This window comes from Phallusia mammillata, chromosome 3, assembly GCF_965637545.1.
Source record: "Phallusia mammillata chromosome 3, kaPhaMamm4.hap1.1, whole genome shotgun sequence".
NCBI lineage: Eukaryota > Metazoa > Chordata > Ascidiacea > Phlebobranchia > Ascidiidae > Phallusia > Phallusia mammillata.
Genome location: NC_137254.1, coordinates 6,647,238 through 6,670,227, shown reverse-complemented (window position 1 = coordinate 6,670,227; position 22,990 = coordinate 6,647,238). Strand labels below are relative to the sequence as shown.

Genomic DNA, 22,990 nt, shown 5'->3' with positions numbered 1-22,990 from the left:
CACAGCTCGTCGGTCTGACCGTTTGTTTTGTGTCAACAGGTTCGCATACAATGCTTTTAAACTTGTGCATAGTGGCCACTCTGTTGGCCAAGTATGACTTCAAATAGGTATGCAGTGTTTTAAGTGTTTGCCTATACTTGACAACAATAATTTCGTTTGTCAACCAAGATGGCAGCAATACGCAGTCTGTTGTGCTGAGCAGCAACCATCTGACGTCAACAATAGGCGCCGATCCAGCCTTCCTCTTTTATTATTACGTCACACATATGTACCGCAATGAAATCAATCGCGCTGCAGCAACGCAGGGTTCGAAATCAAAGACTGTTTAACCGCTCCAAGGTTGGAAATTAGGTCTTAAACAAAATTGCGTGTACCAAAAATGCAACATATTCGATCTTTATTATTTTTACCGTTGTCAGTTTTACAATGCCACCTTACTGGTAAAACGCTTCGTATGCTTTACACGGGTTTACTCATATACATTGGAACAAACACTGTTCAAGTAATCAGTTTGCCAATCTTTTGAAACAATGGATTTGATTTGGAAATTGCTTGAGCGAATGTAACAACGACTAGCCATTGTATCAATGTAAGTTAAACGTGCAACAAACATAGCTCTTCATTTGGATTAGTGCACTAGCGATTTGGTCGTTTTCGGCTACCGAGAACCGAAATAAAAGAACCAAACAAACAGTAACATTGTATAAGACGCTATTGTATAAATGCCCTTGACTACATTTCGGATCATGTTTGAACAAGCTAATATTTTTTTTCTGAATGTTTTATTGTATGTCGCAAGCTTACCAGAATTCTGCATGACTTTCCTTAGTAAAAACGAATTTAAATGGCGATATATCAACCTAAAAATCGGCCAACGCAAGTAAGAAAGTGTGACTAATTTACTGGTAAAATACTAAGAAAGATCGAAGCACAAGAAGTACAATTGAGACAAATAATTTCTGGAGTTTGATGTTCTAGTAGTATGCAAATCATAATGATGCAAAGGCCTTTTTGGCTTAATTAGTCGTACACAAATATATTAAACTGTTTGCCTGGTAGATAAACTTAACAAACCGTAATCGTGACAAACCTTAATCTGGATAAATAGTGTTAGGGAATAGTCAATTATCGGGCATGCAAAATGAGACGCAAGGTAAAACCATTGCCTGCGCCAGTTGTAACAATAGCTGAAAAAATACCGATGGAAGTTGCCTCACGTCCTTGTGATATAACTGTCCTAAATTTTATCGCAAATTTGTCGTCTATCAGGCGCTCTATGATCATTATTCTATTTCAATCAATGTTTCTTATTGATCATTATTCTATTTCAATCAAATGTTTTGGTTATGTTTTCTCGTTTTCACTTAGTACCAAGTCCATTTTAGTTATACCACTATTTTAAATATTGTTGAATAATTCATTCTACTATTTCAAAGGAAAAGGTGTGATAATCAAAAGATTTTATTTTGGAAAATTAATTAGAGTACAAGCTACAGCTACACCTACAACTAACGTATAATATGTCACAAAATTTAATCAAACAGACATTCAAACATTTAGAGCTATTAAGCTCAAATTGCAAGAAACATCGTCAAATTAACGGAATTACAAAACTTAAATGCGTCCTGCAAGTGTGTGATACTCATAATCAATCGCATTTGATAACAAGAGTAAACAGCAATTTACATGACCTGTTGTGTAGAATAATAATAAAATGTATGCAGTTTATCGATAAAATATCATAATTGTTGAATCCAAATCTTTCCGAGAATGAGCATAATCAACTGGAGTCGTTTCGTTCAGCAAGGTTCCTGGTAATCCGTTCCAATCTACATCAAACAGAAAAATCAATCTATTTCACAATCATAATGTTAAACTAAAAAATTGTTGCAGTAAAAACACAAATTTACTTGTAAAGTCACTGCAGTCATCAAAGCGGTGTGACTGTGGATTGTTCATTCCTCCAATACAAACATATTCACTTCGCCAATCGTTCACTCTAAACAATTCGCAGCTAATGTTTGAAATATTATAAAGACCAGTTACTGAATTTAGGATTAACTTTTTTTAAGTTGTTACAAAGCTCTTTAGCGTGAAGCTTGACAATAGCTTATCAATGTGAGATTTTATAGAACTAGTATTACAACATTTGAAAAATAACTCAATATCGGTTAAGAAGATATATTTACAAACAGTTGCCCTTGTCTATAACTTTAAGTTGAACGTACAATATATTTAAAAAAAGATTATATGAACATTAATTGATTGTCGAACACTAATTTATTTTTTGTTTAATATCAAGATATTTAGAACCAGGATTCTATTTAAAAACGCACCAATGATCTCTCATATAGGCGAAACAATTTATCTTGAATTCACAAGGATAAATGTTTTAATGTTTTACCAAATTTGAATCAACAAGCTTTAAGGTTTATTCTAGCCTTCAACCCCTAACCAACGTGTTGGCATATAAGTTTGGTATAAACTATTAATTTTCTTACAAACACCGTCTGAGGTTTATTTGTATGACAGCGGTACTTACTTAACAGCAGGACAAATTGCGTAGACGCTCCCAGTTCTTCCATAAGCACGAAACTGAACAAAACCGGTCTGTAGAGGTTGAACACTTGGTGGCAGCATCGAGTTAACCACTGAATCGTTTCCGATGGAAAATTGAACTGGAACTGTAAGTACTTTATCATCATAAAAACAATCCGGACCTGAAATGAAAAACAAATACACAGGTATAGCGGGAATTGTATTGTACTTCCGTTTTGCAATAGCTAAGCATGCATAAATTGTGAATGTTTAAAAAGTGAAAAAATCTTGTTTGCCAAAACTAAAATATTTACTTACAGAAGTTGCCAGTTTCCGAAATAATTTCTAAGATTTTGTAGGTAACAGCATTGATCTCTGTTTCAGGTATCAAAACACCACTTTTTCTTTAAGTAAAAGCGATACAAGAAAGAAATGTAAAATATCACGAAGTTTATGTCACATTTCTCAAGAAGTTAACAACGAGGTTACCTTGAAACCATTGTGTAACCAAAAAGTGTGTTGGAAACAGCTTCATGAATTTTCCATTCAAAAGAATAGTGTGTTGAGTATGTATAGATGTAAGTTTTTATTGCTGGCATTGCGGATGATTTCCATTTCTATGTGGATGATAATAAAATGCTATTGCATTATGTTTGTTTAGTTTTTAAAACAATCTTTGGTTTTACTTAAGTGAAACTGGCTTAATGTTCCGTTAAACAAGGAGCAATGTATTTTAAACAGAAGGCGTACTTCAGAATTGAATGAAAAGGTATTTAACGAAAGGCGTACTTCGGAAAAATCTTCGTCAAACCTAAACGTGTCAAAAGATCTGTGATGATGACCCCATACCTTAGTATTGAGGACGCAAAACCAAACATCACACAAGCTGGCATACGAAGAACCATATTTACAATGTGCTTCATAATGTAAAAAGAAGTTGTTGAGAGTGTGATTTCCTTTGTATCCAACTTTCAAATTTGAATTTGGTCGACTTGAATACACCTAAAAATTTCAAATGTGAAAAAAATCACACCTGGAGCAATGTACCAATATTTGCTTACGTGAAAGAAGAAATAGTTGAAGCAATGATCAAAGTTTCCCACAGCAAACAAGGCAAAGAATGGATGCATTTTTCGACTGGATCGCATCATGTTGCCAAGATCACATCTACGTAGTTGAACGGAAATATAAAACTAAGAACAGGAGAAAAGCATATAACCAAACTTACCTGAAATCCAAACCATAATCTACATAATCAGCTTGACAATTTGCTCCATATTCGTATGAATAACAACTTTGATTTGTGTCAAAGTAAATCTGCATTAAGACACTTTGATGATCTTTCAGCCATACATTGCAATAAAAGTCAAATAAACTACCTCCATTCCGTAACTGTTTCCAAACAAATTATTATCATAAATCACGGTTGGGTGAATTTCGTGGTAATCGTAAAAATAGAAATCAGTAATTAAGTTTGTGATTTCTGTGGATTTTGCATCAAGCCGATCCAACATCGATTTCACGTCGGGATAAAAAACTAAAAAAGACTGGTTTCATGCCAAATAACATTACATGGTAGGCCTACTACGTTGATAAGGTTCAATTTCTGATCACAAACATTTCACCAGTTAAATTTGTCAATATTCTATAATTAATTGAAGTATATTATTTGCAAAAACAGCGTGCCAAGTGCTTGTCTTACCATTTTCTGGTTTAACTGGATACCGAGAATTGAATATTTCGTGCAAATTTCCTTTGTATATTTGCATAAATTCGTTTTCAGTTTGATATTGCAAAAAACTCTGCTCTCTGCTGGTCTTCAGTGGTGTTTGATTTGGAACATGACGTAACATAATGTCCTTTCCCTGAAAACTAGAAGTTGTTTACCAAAAAGAGTTGCATAATATAAAAAATTATTTGCCTGATATTCAGAATAAGCTTGACTTTTAAAATCTGATCTCGTGCAAGTGGCGAATGTTCCGAATGTATCTGTGTTCATCCAATTTAGATGATCTAAAATATCAAAAACATGGAAGTATAATTTTCTTAAAAATAAAATAATCCTTTTTACCCATAACATTTTCGTTGTTGTTTGACGATGTAACAAACCACAAATCACTATAACTTTCTTCCGAAATTAAAATATTGTCGTTTATAGTGGCCGCGAGAACCCATCCACCACCAGCAGCTATCATGTCACAGAAAACCTAAGTACAATAAGAACGCTTTAGCAAGTATTTGTTCTTTTAGAAAGAAAATGTGATGGGATGGTAAAGAAATGTATTCAAAGATTAATTATTTGTTTTCTGTATGAGTTGCCGCTTCTATAATTTTAAGCACAGTTTTTGTTACATTAAACGTTTAACCCAAAATTTGCCACTACATTGTATATTTTTGTTTAAGAAAAAAAGGTACGGTATTTGTGCACATATAATACTTTAAACCAGGGGTTCTGAAACTGGGGGGCGCGCCCCCCTAGGGGGGCGTGAAGGGTTCGCAAGGGGGGCGCAGCACAATCTGGCAGCAAAGTTTTCACTTGCAAACAATTGTAAATTAATGCGTTGGAATTATGTCGGCGCTGATTTCGAACTTATTGTTTAAAGTATAAACGCTTCAATACTCTGAAATGGATGTCCAGTTGTATTAACCAAACTTTTCCCACTGCGGGCCGCCGCATAGTTTACATGCCCTAGTGCCATCTTCTCAAACTTAGCCCATGAGGCGATTTTTATATGGGCGCCAAGATATGGTATTTTTAAAACCCCATTTAAAATCTCTTAAATTGTATAGTTAGTCTCATCTTACAAGGAATGCTTGTATATTATGTCATAAGTGACACAATAAGGCAATTGTTTGCGCACAATTAACACTTTTTGTTTTGTCTGTGACATAATAAACTGGGTTTGGATCAATCCTGGGCGTTGCAATCCTTTGAGAGTCGGTAATATTAATTTTACATGTCGTAACAGTAAACTTTCGTAAGGAGTAGATTAAGTTTTGACAGTAACAAAGCTATCAATACGATTTGGCAAACCAAAAATTGGGTCGCAAGCCGGATGAAATGACCTCGCGGGCCGTAGTTTGGTGACCCCTGTACTATATAGTCGGCTGTACATTCTTTATTTGTGCGCAATTTCGCATTAGAGATTGCCCTGACTTTGAGCGAATCAACGATTTCTGGGCAACATATGCGTAGTTTAAAAGAATACTGGCAACGTGTCTCTGTGTTCGCAAAAGCCTACTTTTTCGCAACTTATCAGTGTTGAAGTGGCTTTTTCCAACGTTCGGAACTAACTTGACAGTAGCTTAAAGGGGACCTACCATGTATGTTGTTTCCGAAAAACAAGACAAGCATCATTAGTGCTAATGTTTTTTAGGGGGGGCGTGAGAATAAATAATTAGTGTAAAGTGGGGCGCGACCGAAAAAGTTTAAGAACCCCTGCTTTAAACGGTTTTAGTGACGGTTGTATAACGTAGATGCCATCTTTTAATCCAGCGTCCCTTAGTTGAACACATGTACGGGCAGGATTATGGAAAGTACCAAGCGATGGTGACTCACTTGGAAAATATTCCTCATTTCCGTTCTAAAACAATGAAACATGCAAAACAAAACAGACAACATTGAATGTTTCTGTGTTTTCTCACAAACCTTAATGTAACTTAAATGTTCTCTCACAAACCTTCTCATGTGTAAAATTGAGTAATCCGAAGACTAGCACCAAAGCAGTCAGAATACCAACTGCGCACACCAAGACTTTAATCCAAATCGACGTATATTGTTTGTTTGGAGCATTTTTACGGCGTTCGTCATCCAATTTCACGGTTTCTGTGTAAAATACACTCAATTGCACAACCACCGCTGGCTTAACGAAATATATATTGTTTTTGTAAACGGTGGAATAACTATTATTAATAACCGTTTATTTGATTAAAAATGGTAGACAGAAAAACGCTCGTTTTTGGTAAATTTTATAAACAAAAACATGCAAAAATATCTCCTGTACAACTCACCAAAACCTTGTCCACTTGTAACTGTGGGCCTTATTGTTTCGATAGAATCTTCACATATGTTTGTTGTATATTCTGCGGACACATAGGTGAATCTTTTGATTTTTATAGTTCTTAAAGATTCAAAAATTATTTGCAAAACGATTCTTCAAGATTATCAAATCGTTAAACATAAACATTTCTACCTTGTCCTTTCGACTCTGTGGTTTCGTAAGCATCGGAATCATTATTGTCATAAGTATGATTCATACTAAATTTCTATAGTATCTGCAGAATTTAAAAACCTTTTAACATCATCAACATTTATATGTTAGATTTTAACTTGTTATAAGACAGAATAGTGTCGTGCGATCAAACGATACCTGACCTATTCTGTTTCGATGCCCTAACTGAGCACCCCGAGACACTTTGCCCATATCGCTTAGGTTCCCAAGCGGTTGCTTGGTAATTGTGAACCAGTTTTCTCTGTGGTGTGTGATGTTGCATCGAACACACGAGGTGTGGCATGACTTTTCCAAGAACCCTTGTAAATGGATCCAACGTGACAACCTATGCTCACGGTACGCGTTGCTAACCAGTCTGAGAAATCCGAAACAACTGCAATCACCAAAGACTTGACTGTTTGTTACTTTGTTCAAATTTTCACGTGTTGAGTGAGAAAAGCAAAATACATGCTTTGAATAACATAACATCTGCCAGCTTGAAGTGAAGCATACGGCAAATGGGTTTTGTATAAACACCCATAAACATAAAAAAAGCCTCTTAACCAAGGGTAGTTAATACTAATGACGACATCGAGATTTCGTTATATCCCAACTTATTACAAACAATATTTTTGATCCTAAAACATGGCAAACTAAAAACAGCTATATATAATATATAAGCTATTGCTGCCAGGCATAATATTAAGATTATAGAGCTCTTCTGGCAATTGTACTTTTATTCCGACGTTTCGACGTCCTGCACAGGTCACCTTCATCGAGCTCCATAAACTTAAAAACATTTATTTTGCTTTTCTCACCAAACACGTGGAAATTTGGGCAAAGTAACAAAATATGCAGTTGGCATTTTTTGTTCACTGAACATTTATTCGTTTATTTAACAATTTAATTGTTTGATTTATAAGTTTAAACATTTTCTTCACATCGATTCAAATCGACATTATCTGCCAGCGATACATAAACGTTCTCCAGTCTAATTGACAAATTTCTTAACCTGTCCGTTTATTACTGGGGAAAACTCACAAGCTGCCCTAACTTTACAAGCAATATAATGTACTACAGCAAAAATCGTTGCTGTGTGCACACTTAAACAAACAAATCTGTATATGATAATAAACGTATTTTGCGCCATATGTTTAATGTTTGATTCGACGTAAACAGATTTTGCGACCTCGTTATCATAGGTAATGAGGTAATAATGTAAATCATTTATTGCGATGGACAGATTTGTTTGAGTGTGCGCATGGCAGGTTCTCTTCGTAAATTAATCCATTACGTTAACTCTACTAATCAATTACCATAGAAACGACTCAGGGTTTGCGACTGCGGTTAAGCGTCAACAACAATTATTTGTAAAATAATTCGTCAACTCTACAATTAATTTATGCTCAAACAAAAACAAGTAAGTTAAAAAGAAATGAAAGCCTTTTATAGGAAAGTCTATTATTTGTACTCGAGGGGTTGCTCACGCATTTTATTACTACTAAAGCAGTGCTCTTTAACCTTTTTAGTGGCACCGAACCCTTAAGATATTTTGTCAAATTTTGGATAACCCCACAAAGAATAATCTTAATACATGTAATACAAGAATGCTAGATAAAAAAACATGCATTTCTTACCAGTGGTGTAGCCAAAGGGTACAGGCGTTTCTCATTCTAAAGTAAAGGGACTTGTCAACAGTTATAGAATATCACTAATTGGTTCTTTGCATAGTATACATAGTTAGTAAATTAAATAGACAAAAAAAATGAAATTAGGAAATATTTTTGTGTTACTTTGAGTAAATTTAAACATCACCTTTTACACCCAGTATTAGTACGACTAGTGTTACCAGGGAAATAGGAACAGCAGACGACCTTGGATTTGTTATCCAACAAATTGGTAATAAAAGTCATCAAATATTTAACACCCCCAAATTTACTGAAGCACATAATAGAAGTTGACTTCAACAAATGATTCACTTACTAGAAGGGTTGTTTTTGTACATGTTTTGTAATTTGGTTACACAGTAGCAAGGTTTATTACGTCATAATTGATCAATAATAATCTAAACAAGGTTAACAAGATTGTGCAGGCGAGCGTTGCTGTTCTTAACGATGATATTAGTCTCAACAAGGATATGATAAAAATGTTTGAATTGATACAACAGACCTCGGAAAATCCCTGCTTAACCCTTTAAGTTCGCGGAACCCTTGAGAGAGTTGTTCGGAACCCTAGATACCGTTCGTAATATTTATAGCATACTATCTCGCTACTGTTCGCCATATTCATAGCATACCATCAGCCGCAAATTCCATCCTACGTAAAAGACAGCATGAATGTCTGGGATTAAACAAAAATCGACAGACAGTGTGACCTGCTTCGACCTGAAGGACCTCATCAAGCATCTGGTGACACGACATAGACCGTGTTGGTTAGAATAGCCATATAACGGCACTCCATTTGCTATTAACTCCCAACAAACTGCAGTGTCGATAAGGTCTTATGGGTCGCAAAAGTACACTTCCTGCAGGTTACTTATCAATATTTATTGACTTGATGATTCTACATTTATTTACAATCACTTTACAATCACAAGCCATCGATGAAGTCAAGTACACAACAGTGCTTAAATGGGCAGAACGTATATATTCCTCCTCGTGCAACCGAAAATGGTGGCAAAAAAATCTTTAGTGTATAAGACAGAGTCGTCTAACTCCATCCAACGCCAAGCTTCATGTTCAGAGGAACCCGCTGCATCATACTTGGACGACGTTTTGAATATACACACAATAGAAATGATTCCTAAAAGTATGATCTTAATGTTTGCAATTTGATTTGTCACCACAAACGAGCTCAAATTTTGTTTGTTTGTGGTATGTGCTAGCATAGGGTTGCCATGCGTCAGGATTTTCCCTGACATGTCAGGGAATTTAGTGTTTGAATCTGCGTCAGGAGAAATGTTATAATGTACTGAAAAGTCAGGGATTTAAGAAAAATGTATGTATGTACTATGAAATACGCGTGAAATAGACAAATAAAAACCGCGAAAAACGTTTTTACAGGGGCATTTTATTTCAAATTTGAAAAGGTCTTTGAGGCTCCCATAGTTTGTTTGCTATGTGAAATTGGTCCGAATGAATTTTAGAGTGGTAAAGGTTGGCGAACCCTGATATATGTGCTTATTGTTTCAAGGATAGTATAAGTAGTGAGCTTAGCCTAATAAACTTAACTAAACAGAAATCTACGCACAAAGTTTTTTGACAAGGATCAGAGTATCGCATCTAAAGTTTTTTAGTCTCGCCGTCTGTGTGACTTCCGAATATTCTAAATTTATTCCAGGATAGAAGTGTTTAGATCCCCAAAAAGGTTTTCGCAGCAGTTCTCAAATTGGGATCCGCGGTCCTTTAGGGCGGTAGTTCTCAAACTGTGCGGCGCGACACCCTGGTGCGTCGTTTCAATTTGCAAGGGCGTCGCAGAATAGTTCCGTTTCGTGGCTTTTCGCTGTTGTTTCAATAAACCTAACTTTAAAAATAAGTTTCCTCATTAATTTGTATTTGCTGGTGCGTCGCACGTCCAGAAAAATTTTTTTGGGGCATCGCAACAAAAAAAAGTCTGAGAACCACTGCTTTGGGACATTTTGCTGGAATCGCGAAAAGGTGGAAGTAGTTCTATATTCTTATTTGTCGTCAGTTTGTGCCACTGAATAAGTCAAAGTGAAAGTGAGAATCAACCATCTTCCTTGCTAAACAATAGGCTTTATTGCATGACAACTAACAAAAATGCAATTGTTCGCACACAATCGTAATGTTTTTTTGTCTTGTCTGCGACGTCAGGTCAGATCATTGTTATGAATCCTGCAATCAAATTTCGTTTTTCTAAAACACACATATTGGGTTATGTACCGCGAGCCCTCGTCATAATGGCAAAGCAAAGAGATTATAAAATCTCTTCGGGCAAAGGGACCGTTTATAAAAAAATAACGAAAAAGTTTGAGAAAAACTGGCTTCACGTAACCGATGTGGTTGTTGTTTTTTTAGTTTTTCGCTTGCTTATACGTAGTCGTCTAATTGTAACAAAAATAAGTGCTTAGTTATTTATCCAATAACTCACACGGAGTGATTTATGCTAAATCATCATCAATAAAACAAACGGTGGTAATTGTCTAGCAACTGGCTGGCACGTACGCTATGTACATTCAAGTCATAAAATGATCTGTGTATTTTGAAAGATAGGATTTTCAACATACACATTCAGAAAAACTTTTTTTTTCTTTTACAGTTCTTGTTTGAAACTACATATTCAGTAAAGATCTGGCACGCAACCATTTGTAAGATGATCAAGAAAATGATACTGATTGCTATCACCATGTTGAGGTTTTCTATTTGTTTCGTTGAAATTAAACAATGTCATGCTTGGTTGGTATTGATTTTATTAACATATTTTTAAACTTAGTTAACAAAGCATTACATTACGTGATCGAAATAATATTGTGTAGAAAATACTGATGTAAAGCAATAGGATTTACTGATCGGAATGGTTTGGTATAAAAGGTCAATGCACATCGTCACATTTTGTCCGTCTGGTACATGTTTATCACATTCTTAGGACACAAAAGTCGTACCGTGAGGTGTTGTTCGAGCCCAGAATCTTTCTTCGTCCACAAAGTTACTCTTTAATGTGAGTCAACATCTGTTTTTTAAAGCCCCACCACGAGCAAACATTTTTACACAAGCATCGCATGGATGACCTTTCTCTTTAAAAGTGAGTCTTGAACTGTCTTTTTAAAGTCCCAGCACGAGCAAACTTTTTTTCACAAACATCACATCGATGAGGTTTCTCTTTGGTGTGAGTCAATATGTGAGCTTTCAAATACCCACTTTGGGTAAATCTTTTATCACAAGTATCACATCGATGTGGTTTCTCTTTAGTGTGAATCAACATGTGTCTTTTTAAATCTCCACTGCGATTAAATCGTTTCTCACAAACATCACATCGGTGAGGTTTTTCATTGGTGTGTGTTACCATGTGTTTTTTCAATAGTTCTAACCTACCAAATGTTTTTTTGACAAACAGTACAGGTTTTTCTGTGATGTGAGTTTTTGACAAACAGATAAGGTTTTTCTGTGATGTGAGACATGTGTCGTTTTTGCGTTTTTCAGGAACTGATGATGCCATTATTAAGCGCAAAATATATTCCTACTTTCTAATTTACTGACTGATTCTGTTGGCAGTTGAGACAGTCCTCTCAAATTTCGAGTCTTTTAACAATTTGCACAGTTATCGTCGGTATGCATGGCGGCTGTTGGAGGTTTATCCACGACAATTTCTAACTTAAGAAAGAATGTGTGAGGAGTAATGTAAACAGCAAAAGACTATTTCTTGAGTCGTGGGATATTCAACAACGGGGCAACACAATTAACATTAAAACAGACTTGATACTTTCAGCTTGTTACAAACTGATGCTCATATATTACAGGCCCAATCATTTGTTATCGCGCAGCGTTGCGATGTGACGTACTTGCGTTCAATTGGTTTCACCTTTGTTTTTCGTGCAATTTACTACGCGCATTTAGTGTTATTTGAAGGCGAACTGAAATGCATCTCATACCCTGATGAAGGCGACCTAAATTTATCTCATAATATCTCATCGACCGGAACCTATTGTGTTACATAATTTAGTTTGGACTTGAATGGTTTAGTGAACAGTGTTACTGCACAAAAGTTACTGTTTTCATTGTTACTCTGTGTGATACATGTTTTTTTTTTCAATTGGTAAAAATGATTGGTAAAAATAATAGGTAAAATTTTTTTTCAATTGGTAAAAATGAAACTCGAAGAATAAGGTGAAATTTAAGCCCAAACAAGTCTTTTCACGGTTGAGTTACTGTTTATTGTGAGTCAACAAGTGTCTATCAAACTTGATCAACACGCCAATGGGGCTTCTCCGTGATGGGGTTAGAGTTAACCAACATGTGGATTTTCAAATCTCCACTATGAGCAAACTTTTTTATACAAACATCACATCCATGAAATTACTCCTTAGTGTGAACTGATACATGTCTTTTTAAACTGCAACTTTGGGAAAACCGTTTCTCACAAACATCACATCGATGAGGTTTCTCTTTAGTGTGAGTCAACATGTGTCTTTTTAAAGTTCCAACACGAGCGAATTGTTTTTCACAAACATAACATCGGTGAGGTTTTTCATTGGCGTGTGTCAGCATGTGCTCTGTCACATCACCTTTACGAGCAAACTTTTTTTCACAAACCTCACATCGATAAGGTTTCTCATTGGTGTGTGTCACCTTGTGTGTTTTCAATATTCCAAGCCGACCAAATGTCTTTCCACAAACAGTACACTGATAAGGTTTTTCTTTGGTGTGAGTCGACGTGTGTCTTTTTAAGTTCGAACTCTTTTTAAAAGTTTTTTCACAAACATCACATCGATGCAGTTTCTCAGTGGTGTGTTTCAGCATATGTTGTTTCAGATTTCCATCTTCATAAAACCTTTGATCACAAATATCAGCCTTGTCCACGCCCAAATCCGTTGATGTCATCTCTCTTTAAATTAGTTATTCAGGTATTATAAATAAATAAAAATGGTTAAGCTGTTTTACGATTTATGTGTTATGAGCTGAAACAAAATAAGCGGCTTTCCTCTAAAGAAATGTAAACAAGTCATTCGACGTTCCGACGTCTTGTACTTTGCGTCTACCCAAAGGTAGCAAACACTGAAAAGACACTGACGCGAAAACGACGATAATACGTTGATAAAAATCGTAGTTAAGTGTCACAAATGCGACCGACAGCTAATCGGCATTAGAACATCTGTTTTGAAATTCATTTTGAAGTGTAGGTACCTTGTAATACTGTTTGGTTTGTGATGAACGCTTAACAAAAGTGTACCATACAGAGGTGTCGAAATTTCTGTATCCAGGAATAAAATATTCACGTTTTTGTCTACAAACCAACCAGCACATCCAGGAACCTATTGTTGAAGTCCCACCACCGTTAAACCAAAGCCTTTGTATATCAAAGTGCCAGGCAGGTCATTGAACGGGCGCCTGAAGGAACAATAAAGAGACTTTTTCTTTATCATACTACACATCAACACATTTGTAGATCTTGCAGCAGTTTCCATTTAATATGCCGACATTTCGATGTCCCATACGAGACGCCTTCATCAGAGTAATGACTTTAATGGAAAACACAAAGTTGTTATATAGCAACAAGGGCGGTAAAACACACACAAACGCGGTGGTAAAAAACGCAATGGTCGAGTGATAATTACATAACACCTAGCTCAATGATGCAAGAGCGAGCGATAAGTAATCGGCATTAGAAAGTCAGTTTTAACGTCCGTGTTGGTGTGAAAATGTATGTTCCACGACCCTAGGAGACCTCGCAAACACCTTGGCAGTGGAAAAGTTATTGGTGTGATTATGGACAGTTGGGTGTTTGCTAATGCCGAGTTGTTTGCATCTTTCAAGGCCACAGCCCTATTGTGTTCTCTTCGGCCTGCTTTGTTGTTCATTAGTTTGAAACAATGGAATATTATGTTTAAAATGGTTTGACACAGTAATTAGTTAAACGAACATTCTACGTACAAGAACGTAGAAGCAAAGTTATATTCACGCCATGCTACGTGTTTAAATAACATGTGTGCTAAGGTAAAATATACTGCACAATATTACCCTTGTGTAATGAGATTCAAATAAACAGAACAAACATTAATGCGATTAACTCTCTCCAAAGCATAATTTTCAAGTGAAGTTGTAAGCTAACCGACATCAACTGGTTTCGCAATGTGGCAGTCAGTAGAGCACAATTTCCTTTTCCAACGATTACAAGCCTCACGTGTACTGTGCTAAACCAACTGAGGCAAAATCAACATGATTTGACTAGAACTCGATAATATGTCAGACTCAACCAGAAACAAAATTGAATGTGCAATTTCCAATAAGCCAAAACTAAAGAAAACTTGTAATATTGTTGAGACCAATTTTTACAAAACGTGATCTGGGCAAAATACGCGATGTCACATTAACGTCAAATTTAGTAAAGGCTAAACGCGTATTTTTTTGTTAACGCATGCAATTCCATGTGTAGACCAAAGTATTCATAATGATGCGAAGTAAACATAAATAGATGTATTGTATACCAATAAACAAACGAAACTTTGTTTGACATTTCTAAACTTGCTAAGCCAAAACAAACTCATTTGGTACATAACATCGTTTACAGCAACAAACTAAAGTCGTTTTAAAAGAACAAAGTTCAACAAACGCTTATGCGATTAACTATAGTCTAATCCTTTACTGAAGTGTTGAGCTAACCGACTTTAACTGGCTTCGCAATGCGGCAGTCAGCTTTGCAACAACTTCCTTTTCCAGGGTGTCCGATTACAAGCGTCCTGTACAAAACTACTAACCGGGCATAGTTCCCTGGCCCTGGTAAAATCAAAATGCTTTCTCCAGTGCTCTCATAAAAACTTTTACGTGTTTTCATTTATGCGCGATGTTCGTGTGACTTTAACCTGAAACAACATTTCTCGTTGTAGCCAATGTGTCAAACAACCAAATACCTTTCAAACACACGTGACAAAGTCGCTTTTTCAAACCGTAAACCAGTGGTTCCCAACCGGGGTGCCAATTGCAATGTTCAGGGGTGCCGCTAGGTATTGATATTGCAATACTGCGACCCATTCTTTACTTAACTTACAAAGAGTCGCTTCGGGAAGTCGCTGGCGGTAAGTTTATACTTCGCGGTAAGTTTATACTTCGCGGTAAGCTTTGTTTTCTCGGCCAGGAAAAAACAGAGTGAGATTTCGACTCGTTGCGTTTCTTACCACAAACAAGTTTGAATAGAATAACGATGGAAAATTTAAGGGTAACGAATTTAAGTTTTGCCAGGGTGCCGCAAACTATCTATCTCTTTGATAAAGTGCCGCAAGGTGAAAAAGGTTGGGAACCACTGCCGTAAACGGTCGACGTCACTATTCAGTGCATGTTGGTTGAATGCCGAGTTTGGCTTTAGAAAGCAACAGTATACATTTGTTATCTTCTTCGTTTATTGGTTGAAAACAACGCTCAACGTAGGTAGAAAAGTTTTCCCGGTAGTAAAAATACTGTAAGAAAGATTGTCAAGACCATCAAATATTCGAACGATTAACAACTTCGAGATTTTTAGACATTAAAGGCAAGCTAAAGATACACGAAATCGTTATGTGTTTCGTTATTAGGTCGGATTTGAAAAAATAGCCTCAACTAAAATGGATTTTTGAGAAAGCAATCTGTGCTTCTGTATTTCCAGGTGCCTAAGTTAGTTTCCTGGCGTTTGACAACTTTCACTGAGAGAACATTCTAGCACGTTTACTGGGTAATACTTTATTCTCAAATTGAAGTGAGGTTACATAACTCAGCGATAAATCAGAGGGAAACTCTTAACCATATTACACTTAAACAAAACTCTCAGTATGTTTTTACTCGCACGACGCTCGATATATTTAATCAACAATCTAAAGAAAAGCTACAGTACATATAGCTTATAGATTAAAACGAATAATATGCGATGTGTAACAAATTATAGGATTACCAAACACATAATCAAACAAGTAATCAAACTTTGATTGAATCCCAAAATTTATTAAATCAACAATTATGTGATAAAAATATGCAGCAATATATTGATTGCTTTAATACATTAAGTCAATTTGATTTATTTATTTATACAATGAGATAAAACGTAATGTTAACATATTAAACGAGTTATAACGTAACATTAACAAAACATGAACGGTAATGGTAAAAATTGATTTGATATGTAGAGTAGAATAATTTACGAATTAATTAGGTATTTTTACACTATACGATGGTTAATAATGACTGTTATCTGACGTCAATTCAGATCGCATGAATAGCATGAAAAAATATCATAACTTACCACATATCATAATATCTTATCAACTGTGTAGTATATTATAAATCACGAGTAACCAGAGACTCAGTGCGACAGATGTAGACAACAGTCGCATATAATAACAGACTGAAATATCATAATTGTTGCCTATCAGTTCAATGAACCTTTACAAAAAAGGGATTTTTTTTTCAATAAACTTTTCGAGATTCCATTAATTACGTCACTTTAGGTGACTTAAAGTTGTTTAACAACATGTTTACCAGTTTTAAAGGCGTAACTAACGTTTGCTTTCATCCCAGAAGCACAAAGCGTCATTTTTATGCGCATACAAAACTTATGTCTTTATCCTTGACTACTGCTTTTAAAATCATGCTTTTTTGAATTATAAGTTCATTAACGGAAGTTTGCTCAAATTGTTTTCTTTCTTCAGTTGAAAATATCATTCCTAACCTCCGTGAGGCTTTAAGCCTTTTCTTTATCCCTTAAAGTTTATCGAAGTTTCAATACCACAGCTATTACTGTATTTGAGCACATTTATTGCGGCAAGTAAGCAGCTACACCATGCTCTTATAATAGAGACACGACAACTCAAGGTATTAAGCTGATTTTTCCTTAAACTAGAATGTCCACAATACTGATTGGTAATAAAGTTTCAAGTAACAAAAATCGGCGAATTAAAAGCTTTCAACAATTACATTTATTGGACCTGATGTCAATAAATCTTTGCAAACGGGTATTTTTGATAGCGCGTTTGGTACAAACAATTAAGTGCGTTGGATACTGGTTGGTAAAAATAAAAACTTAATTACCATGAAAATTTAACAAAAATTGCATCACCTAGTTTAAAGAGCTCTTCTGGCAAATGTGATTTTATTCCGACATTTTACCCTGATGAAGACGACCTGTATAGGACGTCGAAACGTCGGAATAAAATCACATTTGCCAGAAGAGCTCTTTAAACTTGATACTATGCCTGGCAGCAATAGCTTATATATTGCATCACCTAATTTACTAGAGTTCTTTCTATCTCAGAAAGTCTCATTTGTTTGGCGAACACAAAACAACGATCTTTAGCGCGTATTTCTGACTATTGTTTTTTATGCTTGAACTTGTAAGACACCCGCAAAAATGTGGAACTAAACCAGTAGTTCTCAACGGGGGCGCCAGCGCCCCCCTGGGGGCGTTTGCTATCACTAAGGGGGCGCTGGAGAATAATTGGGCAATTGGGGGGCGCTGAGAGAAGATGGAGCAGTTAAAACGAAACAAAACGACCAAGTTATTTTTGTCATATCTCTTCCAGTGACCAGTATAAGTAAATTTATTTTTCACTAAATTATATTTTCAAGTAATCGCTGTATTGGGTTTTTTGTTTTGCAAGGTGTTTTTGATTATGATGTCACAATGAATTTTGTGCAAATCACTATGCGTCATTTGTCGGGGCTTGTCTGCGCTTTAATAACAAAATCAGGTAGTGATTGAGTTGTGCTTGGCCAAACCGAGCCAGAGGAACCCGAGTACTCGGTATTTTTGATGCTCAGTTCTCGGCCGCAGAGCGTTAGCTTGTTAATTTTGCAACGTAACGGGTTAGTCACAAACGGGTTTGTTAACATCACAATTGAACGCGTGATTTGTTCTCTGTTGACGTACTGACGTAGAATTCCCAAGAATAAAAGTGATCGTTTTTAAAAAACGTCAAATAGTGGGCACACGCCCGGCCAAAGGCGTTTTTAATTAGTTGTTGTTTGTTAGTTAGTTAAAAAACGTTGGCGTTTCATCTAGCGTTGGCTTGCCTCGCATGTTCTGCATAAGGAACCTCTACAGCTTAAATACGGCCCAGTGGATAAAAATTTAGCGTGTTAAAGATTAGACTTCGAATTATCACATTGATATTGCACGTGAAATTAAATCGTTTTGTTTTTGTCAGTTCTAAGGGGGGCGTTTATAAATTATGTAAGTCTAAAAGGGGCGGTACAGGAAAAAAGGTTGAGAAACACTGAACTAAACTGTCGCGTGTTGTTTTTGACATTTGTCCTTTTGATCTAAATAAGTTTCACAATAGTTTATATTGCCCTATGATGGGTTAATGCTTAAAAACCACCTGGTCTGTTGTTATGATGGATAAACTTGTATCAAGAAGGAAAATCTGAGAACATTCCTGGAAACATGTTACTATCTCAATTTGCTGATTGCGCTTTATGTAGTAAAAACATTGCAGAATTCCAAGAGATGTTGTCAGATCAGTGTGTAAGCTTAAAGTTAGTTAGCAGACGTCTTCCTGGAAGTCCAACTTCTTTAATTGGTGATATATCTACTGGAGTGTTTCGTGCTGTTGTACCTACTGAGTTTAGAAAACGTGTTTATGATGTCTTACACAATCTTAGTCATCCTGGAATCAGAATCAGTCGGAAGCTGATTTGTGAACGTTATGTCTGGCCGAGTATGAACGCAGACATACAAAACTGGTGCGAGACATGTATACCTTGTCAAGTAAACAAGGTCTACCGTCACAACATTGCACCTTTATCTCATTATGTTGAACCTACTGATAAGTATTGTGATCTTAACATAGACATTGTTGGTCCACTTCCAAACTCAGGTGGATACTCTTATCTATTAACAATCATTGACAGATTTACACGTTTTATTGACGCTATTCCTCTGGTTGACTACACTGCCCAAAGCTGTGCTGATGCATTTCTTCTCCACTGGGTGGCGCGTTTCGGTTGTCCTTTGAGAATTTCTAGCGATCGCGGCGCCAACTTCTTGTCAGGTGTATTCCAAGATCTATGCAAAATGTTGGGCACTAAATTTTGCTCAACTACAGCTTATCATCCCCAAAGCAACGGTTTGGCAGAACGATTGCATAGACGTCTAAAAGCGGCTCTAAAATCTTATGAAAATCCCACTGATTGGTATTCTAATCTTGGTTTGGTTCTTCTTGGAATCCGCGCTAGTCATAATGTTGATTTAGATGCTTCTCCAGCAGAAATGGTATCAGGAAAGAAGTTGAGATTGCCAGGCGAGTTTTTCGAGGAAGTAGAGAGTAGTGAAACCAAATCTGACTATGCTAAACGGTTAACTTCTTTCATGTCGGGTTTACGTTTCTCTCCCAGGCGTGAGCAACCAGCTAGAAGATCCTATATTGATAAAAATCTACAAACTAGCTCACATGTTTTTGTCAAGGTTTCTGGGCACAAACCGCCATTGCATCCCTCTTACACTGGGCCGTTTAAAGTTCTTGAAAGACATAACAAATATTTTGTTTTGGCAATGTTTGGAAAAGAAAACAGCGTCTCTATTGACAGAATTAAGGTTGCACGTTTACCAAATGTTGTTAGCAACGATGATAACTCTGAGGACACTGATACTGTGGTTGAAACTGTACCCTCTTTCGTAGTTGACACTGACATAGACACTGATCTAACGACAGATCCTTTACTTACAGGAGAGACCAGTTCGGCTCTTCCTGAGATACCGATTGAACCGATTAGACAGACGAGAAGAGGACGTGAAATTAGGAAACCTTTGAGATACAGAGACTGAAGTCATGCTGCGTTTACAATGCTTTCTTATTGTTATGTTTCTTGGTTGTTTTATGTGTGAACAGACATTTCAGGTTTGCCACGAAACAGTGTCGGATGGTGAATACGTAATAAGCAAACCTCCGCCATGCAAGCGCCCTGAACCTGAAAACGTAACATCTTGCAAGGCAAAAGTATATCATCCTTCTACTGATTTTATTAAAGTCAAAGTGTTTATGTGCCAAGTTATGATAGAAAAGTATACAAGTGTTTCATATTTTTTTGGTGCAAAAACTCATGAAGTGACCACTATAGCTGGTGGGTGCTCCTCTTGCTAGTGTTTGTGAACAATGGTCCAGAACTCATAAGACTTCATCTATGGGTGATTTAGTTCCTTTAACTAAGTCCTCATGGTCTACTAGAAATAAGCTTGAAATTAAATATCATTGGCCAACTTCGGCACAAGGTAGTGTCAGAAATGCGATTCTTACTGAGTCTGTTGTTTTGTATGACCATATAAACAAGGTTATGAAAAGCGCTCTCGGAATTTTATCGAATTGCAATATTCATAGAGGCGCGTGCACTGTGGGGACACGTTCGTATGTGTGGTCTGTACCTGATCGTATTGATTGTCCTGTTACTACACCTTTGGGTAGCCTACTCATGAATTACTTATCCATTTCGAAAAAGGATTGTCGACACCTTATAGAATGGAAATACGTGATCTTGGTATGAGTATTCATCATAGTGTACAATGTTCGTCAAATGTTGGAGATTGTTATGGTGATATTCCGTTATCCAGGAGAAACCTTAAGTCAACTCCTTGGAATACCCAAAGCTGCCATTACTATTGGTGATGTCGTTACCGCAATAACATGTGAACCAGTTTCCGGAACTGTTATACGTGATTTACGTCATGGTAATTTATTTGCTACTAGACCTCTTATTCAATTTAAAGACCCAAACGGAAATCACTCTATCACGGGTCAATATTATAGAGATGGCTATGTTTATAAGAATATTAAGTTCCTTGAAAATTATGTTCCAGGACGCATTATGTCTTTTAAAGTGGGAGATGTTTACTATACTTATGAAAATTACACCTTAGCCCATGTTAACTCGAAAGTACATTATCTTACTCCCCAACTAGCTCCTGTTCACTATACCCCACATACTGTCGATTATCAATCCATTATGAACGAATTTCCTAGACCCTCCACTGGTCTAGATGACATGACGAGCATATTAATGGCTTTGTCACAGGCTCGACTTACGCATGATAAGCTATATCATTACATAAACTCTAACCTAAAGAGTAATGTCGATATGGATTTTGTTGCACAGACGGCAGAAAATGTGGTAACCAATGTCTTTATTGCCGCCATAAGTAATATTACAAGCCCTTTTAACCCTTTTTCACAAACACCACATCTATGAGGTTTTTCTTTGGTGTGAGTCAACATGTGTGTTGCTAAATGTCCCATACGAGCAAACGCTTTTTCACAAACACAACATCTATGAGGTTTTTCTTTGGTGTGGGTCAAGATGTGTATTTTTAAATCTCCCATACGAGCAAACCCTTTTTCACAAACACCACATCTATGAGGTTTTTCTTTGGTGTGAGTCAACATGTGTGTTGCTAAATGTCCCATATGAGCAAACCCTTTTTCACAAACACCACATCTATGAGGTTTTTCTTTCGTGTGAGTCAACATGTGTGTTGTTAAATGTCCCTTACGAGCAAATCTTTTTTCGCAAACATCACATCGATGTGGTTTCGTTTTAGTGTGAGTCAACATGTGTGTTTTCAAATTTCCACTTTGGACAAACGTTTTTTCACAAACATCACATCGATAAATTTTCTTAATGCTGGGTGTCAGCATATACCGTTTTGTATTTCCACGTTCAATAAACCTCTGATCAAAAACATGAGATTGAAACATTTGATATGTCTTACGAAAACTATGTGATGACCTGAAACGATATGTTAGTATTTTTGCTATTGTTTTAGATGCTTTGTTGTTTATGAGACTGAAACAACGTATATTATGTTTAAAATTGTTTGGCACGAATTTAGTTCAACTAATGTAGTACGCCCGAGAACGTACAATAGAAGATGTATTTAGGTCATACTAAAATTTCCAACAACATGTGCGAAGGTAAAATATACTGCACAAACCTAACCTAATGTAATGACCGAAATGCGAAACACTCAGTAAACATATTAAGTAAAAGCAACTAACTTCCATTTAATCTCAATACCTAAATTATATTTGTTTTTTTGACAAATTCGCAGATATAAGATACCTATACTCTGCGGTGCATTGTTATCTTTTGTAAAGTATGCATCGGCCTTACAAATAGAATAAACACTGACTATCTGCTAATCCTAATCTTAAACTGACGTTTTAACCTAACCGACATTCACTAGCTTCGCGATATGGCGATCACCTGCGCAACAATTTCCTTTTCCACCGTGTCCGATTACAATCCTCACTACTAGTCCGTAACTGTGCCAAACAACCTATAGTACAGATTCCACTGGCCCACGCAGATTTAAAATCGTTTGTGTATTAAAACTCAATAAAATGTCACACTCAACCGACAACAAAACATAGCATACAGTTTCCAATAAACCAACACTAAAGAAAGCTCGAAATGTTGTTGAGTTGGTGGGTCACTAAACTTCAAAAAACGTTATATGGGCAAAATATGAGACTGTCATATTCAAAAAACGTTATATGAGACTACAGTTCCGTTCACTTTCTTTATTCATTATTCACCGATTGTGTGCTTACGTAC

At 36.3% G+C, this 22,990-nt stretch overlaps 4 protein-coding genes and 2 pseudogenes across 5 annotated transcripts; 1 reads left to right on the top strand and 5 right to left on the bottom strand.

Moving 5' to 3' along the window:
* Nucleotides 1-1,495: 1,495 nt before the first annotated feature.
* LOC145217347 (uncharacterized) lies at nucleotides 1,496-4,401 on the bottom strand. 2 transcript variants are annotated; one of them, XM_080084599.1, is made up of 10 exons: nucleotides 4,241-4,401; nucleotides 3,918-4,075; nucleotides 3,767-3,855; nucleotides 3,600-3,705; nucleotides 3,388-3,540; nucleotides 3,028-3,155; nucleotides 2,857-2,942; nucleotides 2,543-2,720; nucleotides 1,911-1,999; nucleotides 1,496-1,829 (listed from the first exon to the last, which is right to left on the bottom strand). In XM_080084599.1, exons 1-10 carry the CDS (start codon nucleotides 4,389-4,391, stop codon nucleotides 1,726-1,728), a joined length of 1,242 nt encoding a protein of 413 aa, XP_079940725.1. In that variant the 5' UTR covers nucleotides 4,392-4,401; the 3' UTR covers nucleotides 1,496-1,725. The 2 variants fall into 2 exon arrangements, with proteins under 2 accessions (XP_079940725.1, XP_079940726.1); XM_080084600.1 differs by lacking the exons at nucleotides 3,918-4,075; nucleotides 4,241-4,401 and having other exon boundaries at nucleotides 3,767-3,861.
* Nucleotides 4,402-4,456: 55 nt separating this feature from the next.
* On the bottom strand, nucleotides 4,457-6,799 carry LOC145219366 (uncharacterized; the record flags this gene model as incomplete). Its single annotated transcript, XM_080086739.1, has 5 exons — nucleotides 6,732-6,799; nucleotides 6,550-6,621; nucleotides 6,219-6,364; nucleotides 4,610-4,745; nucleotides 4,457-4,551 (listed from the first exon to the last, which is right to left on the bottom strand). Coding segments are annotated over exons 1-5 (513 nt in total), but the record flags the coding sequence as incomplete, so codon positions are not given.
* A 2,584-nt stretch (nucleotides 6,800-9,383) lies between these two features.
* LOC145221039 (small nucleolar RNA U3) lies at nucleotides 9,384-9,567 on the bottom strand (annotated as a pseudogene).
* A 1,517-nt stretch (nucleotides 9,568-11,084) lies between these two features.
* On the bottom strand, nucleotides 11,085-12,151 carry LOC145217390 (uncharacterized). Its single transcript, XM_080084665.1, has one exon. It carries the CDS (start codon nucleotides 11,922-11,924, stop codon nucleotides 11,505-11,507), a length of 420 nt encoding a protein of 139 aa, XP_079940791.1. The 5' UTR covers nucleotides 11,925-12,151; the 3' UTR covers nucleotides 11,085-11,504.
* A 465-nt stretch (nucleotides 12,152-12,616) lies between these two features.
* On the bottom strand, nucleotides 12,617-14,337 carry LOC145217383 (uncharacterized). The gene is made up of 2 exons (XM_080084654.1): nucleotides 13,610-14,337; nucleotides 12,617-13,310 (listed from the first exon to the last, which is right to left on the bottom strand). Exon 2 carries the CDS (start codon nucleotides 13,304-13,306, stop codon nucleotides 12,782-12,784), a length of 525 nt encoding a protein of 174 aa, XP_079940780.1. The 5' UTR covers nucleotides 13,307-13,310; nucleotides 13,610-14,337; the 3' UTR covers nucleotides 12,617-12,781.
* A 5,877-nt stretch (nucleotides 14,338-20,214) lies between these two features.
* LOC145220048 (uncharacterized) lies at nucleotides 20,215-21,832 on the top strand (annotated as a pseudogene).
* Nucleotides 21,833-22,990: the final 1,158 nt, after the last annotated feature.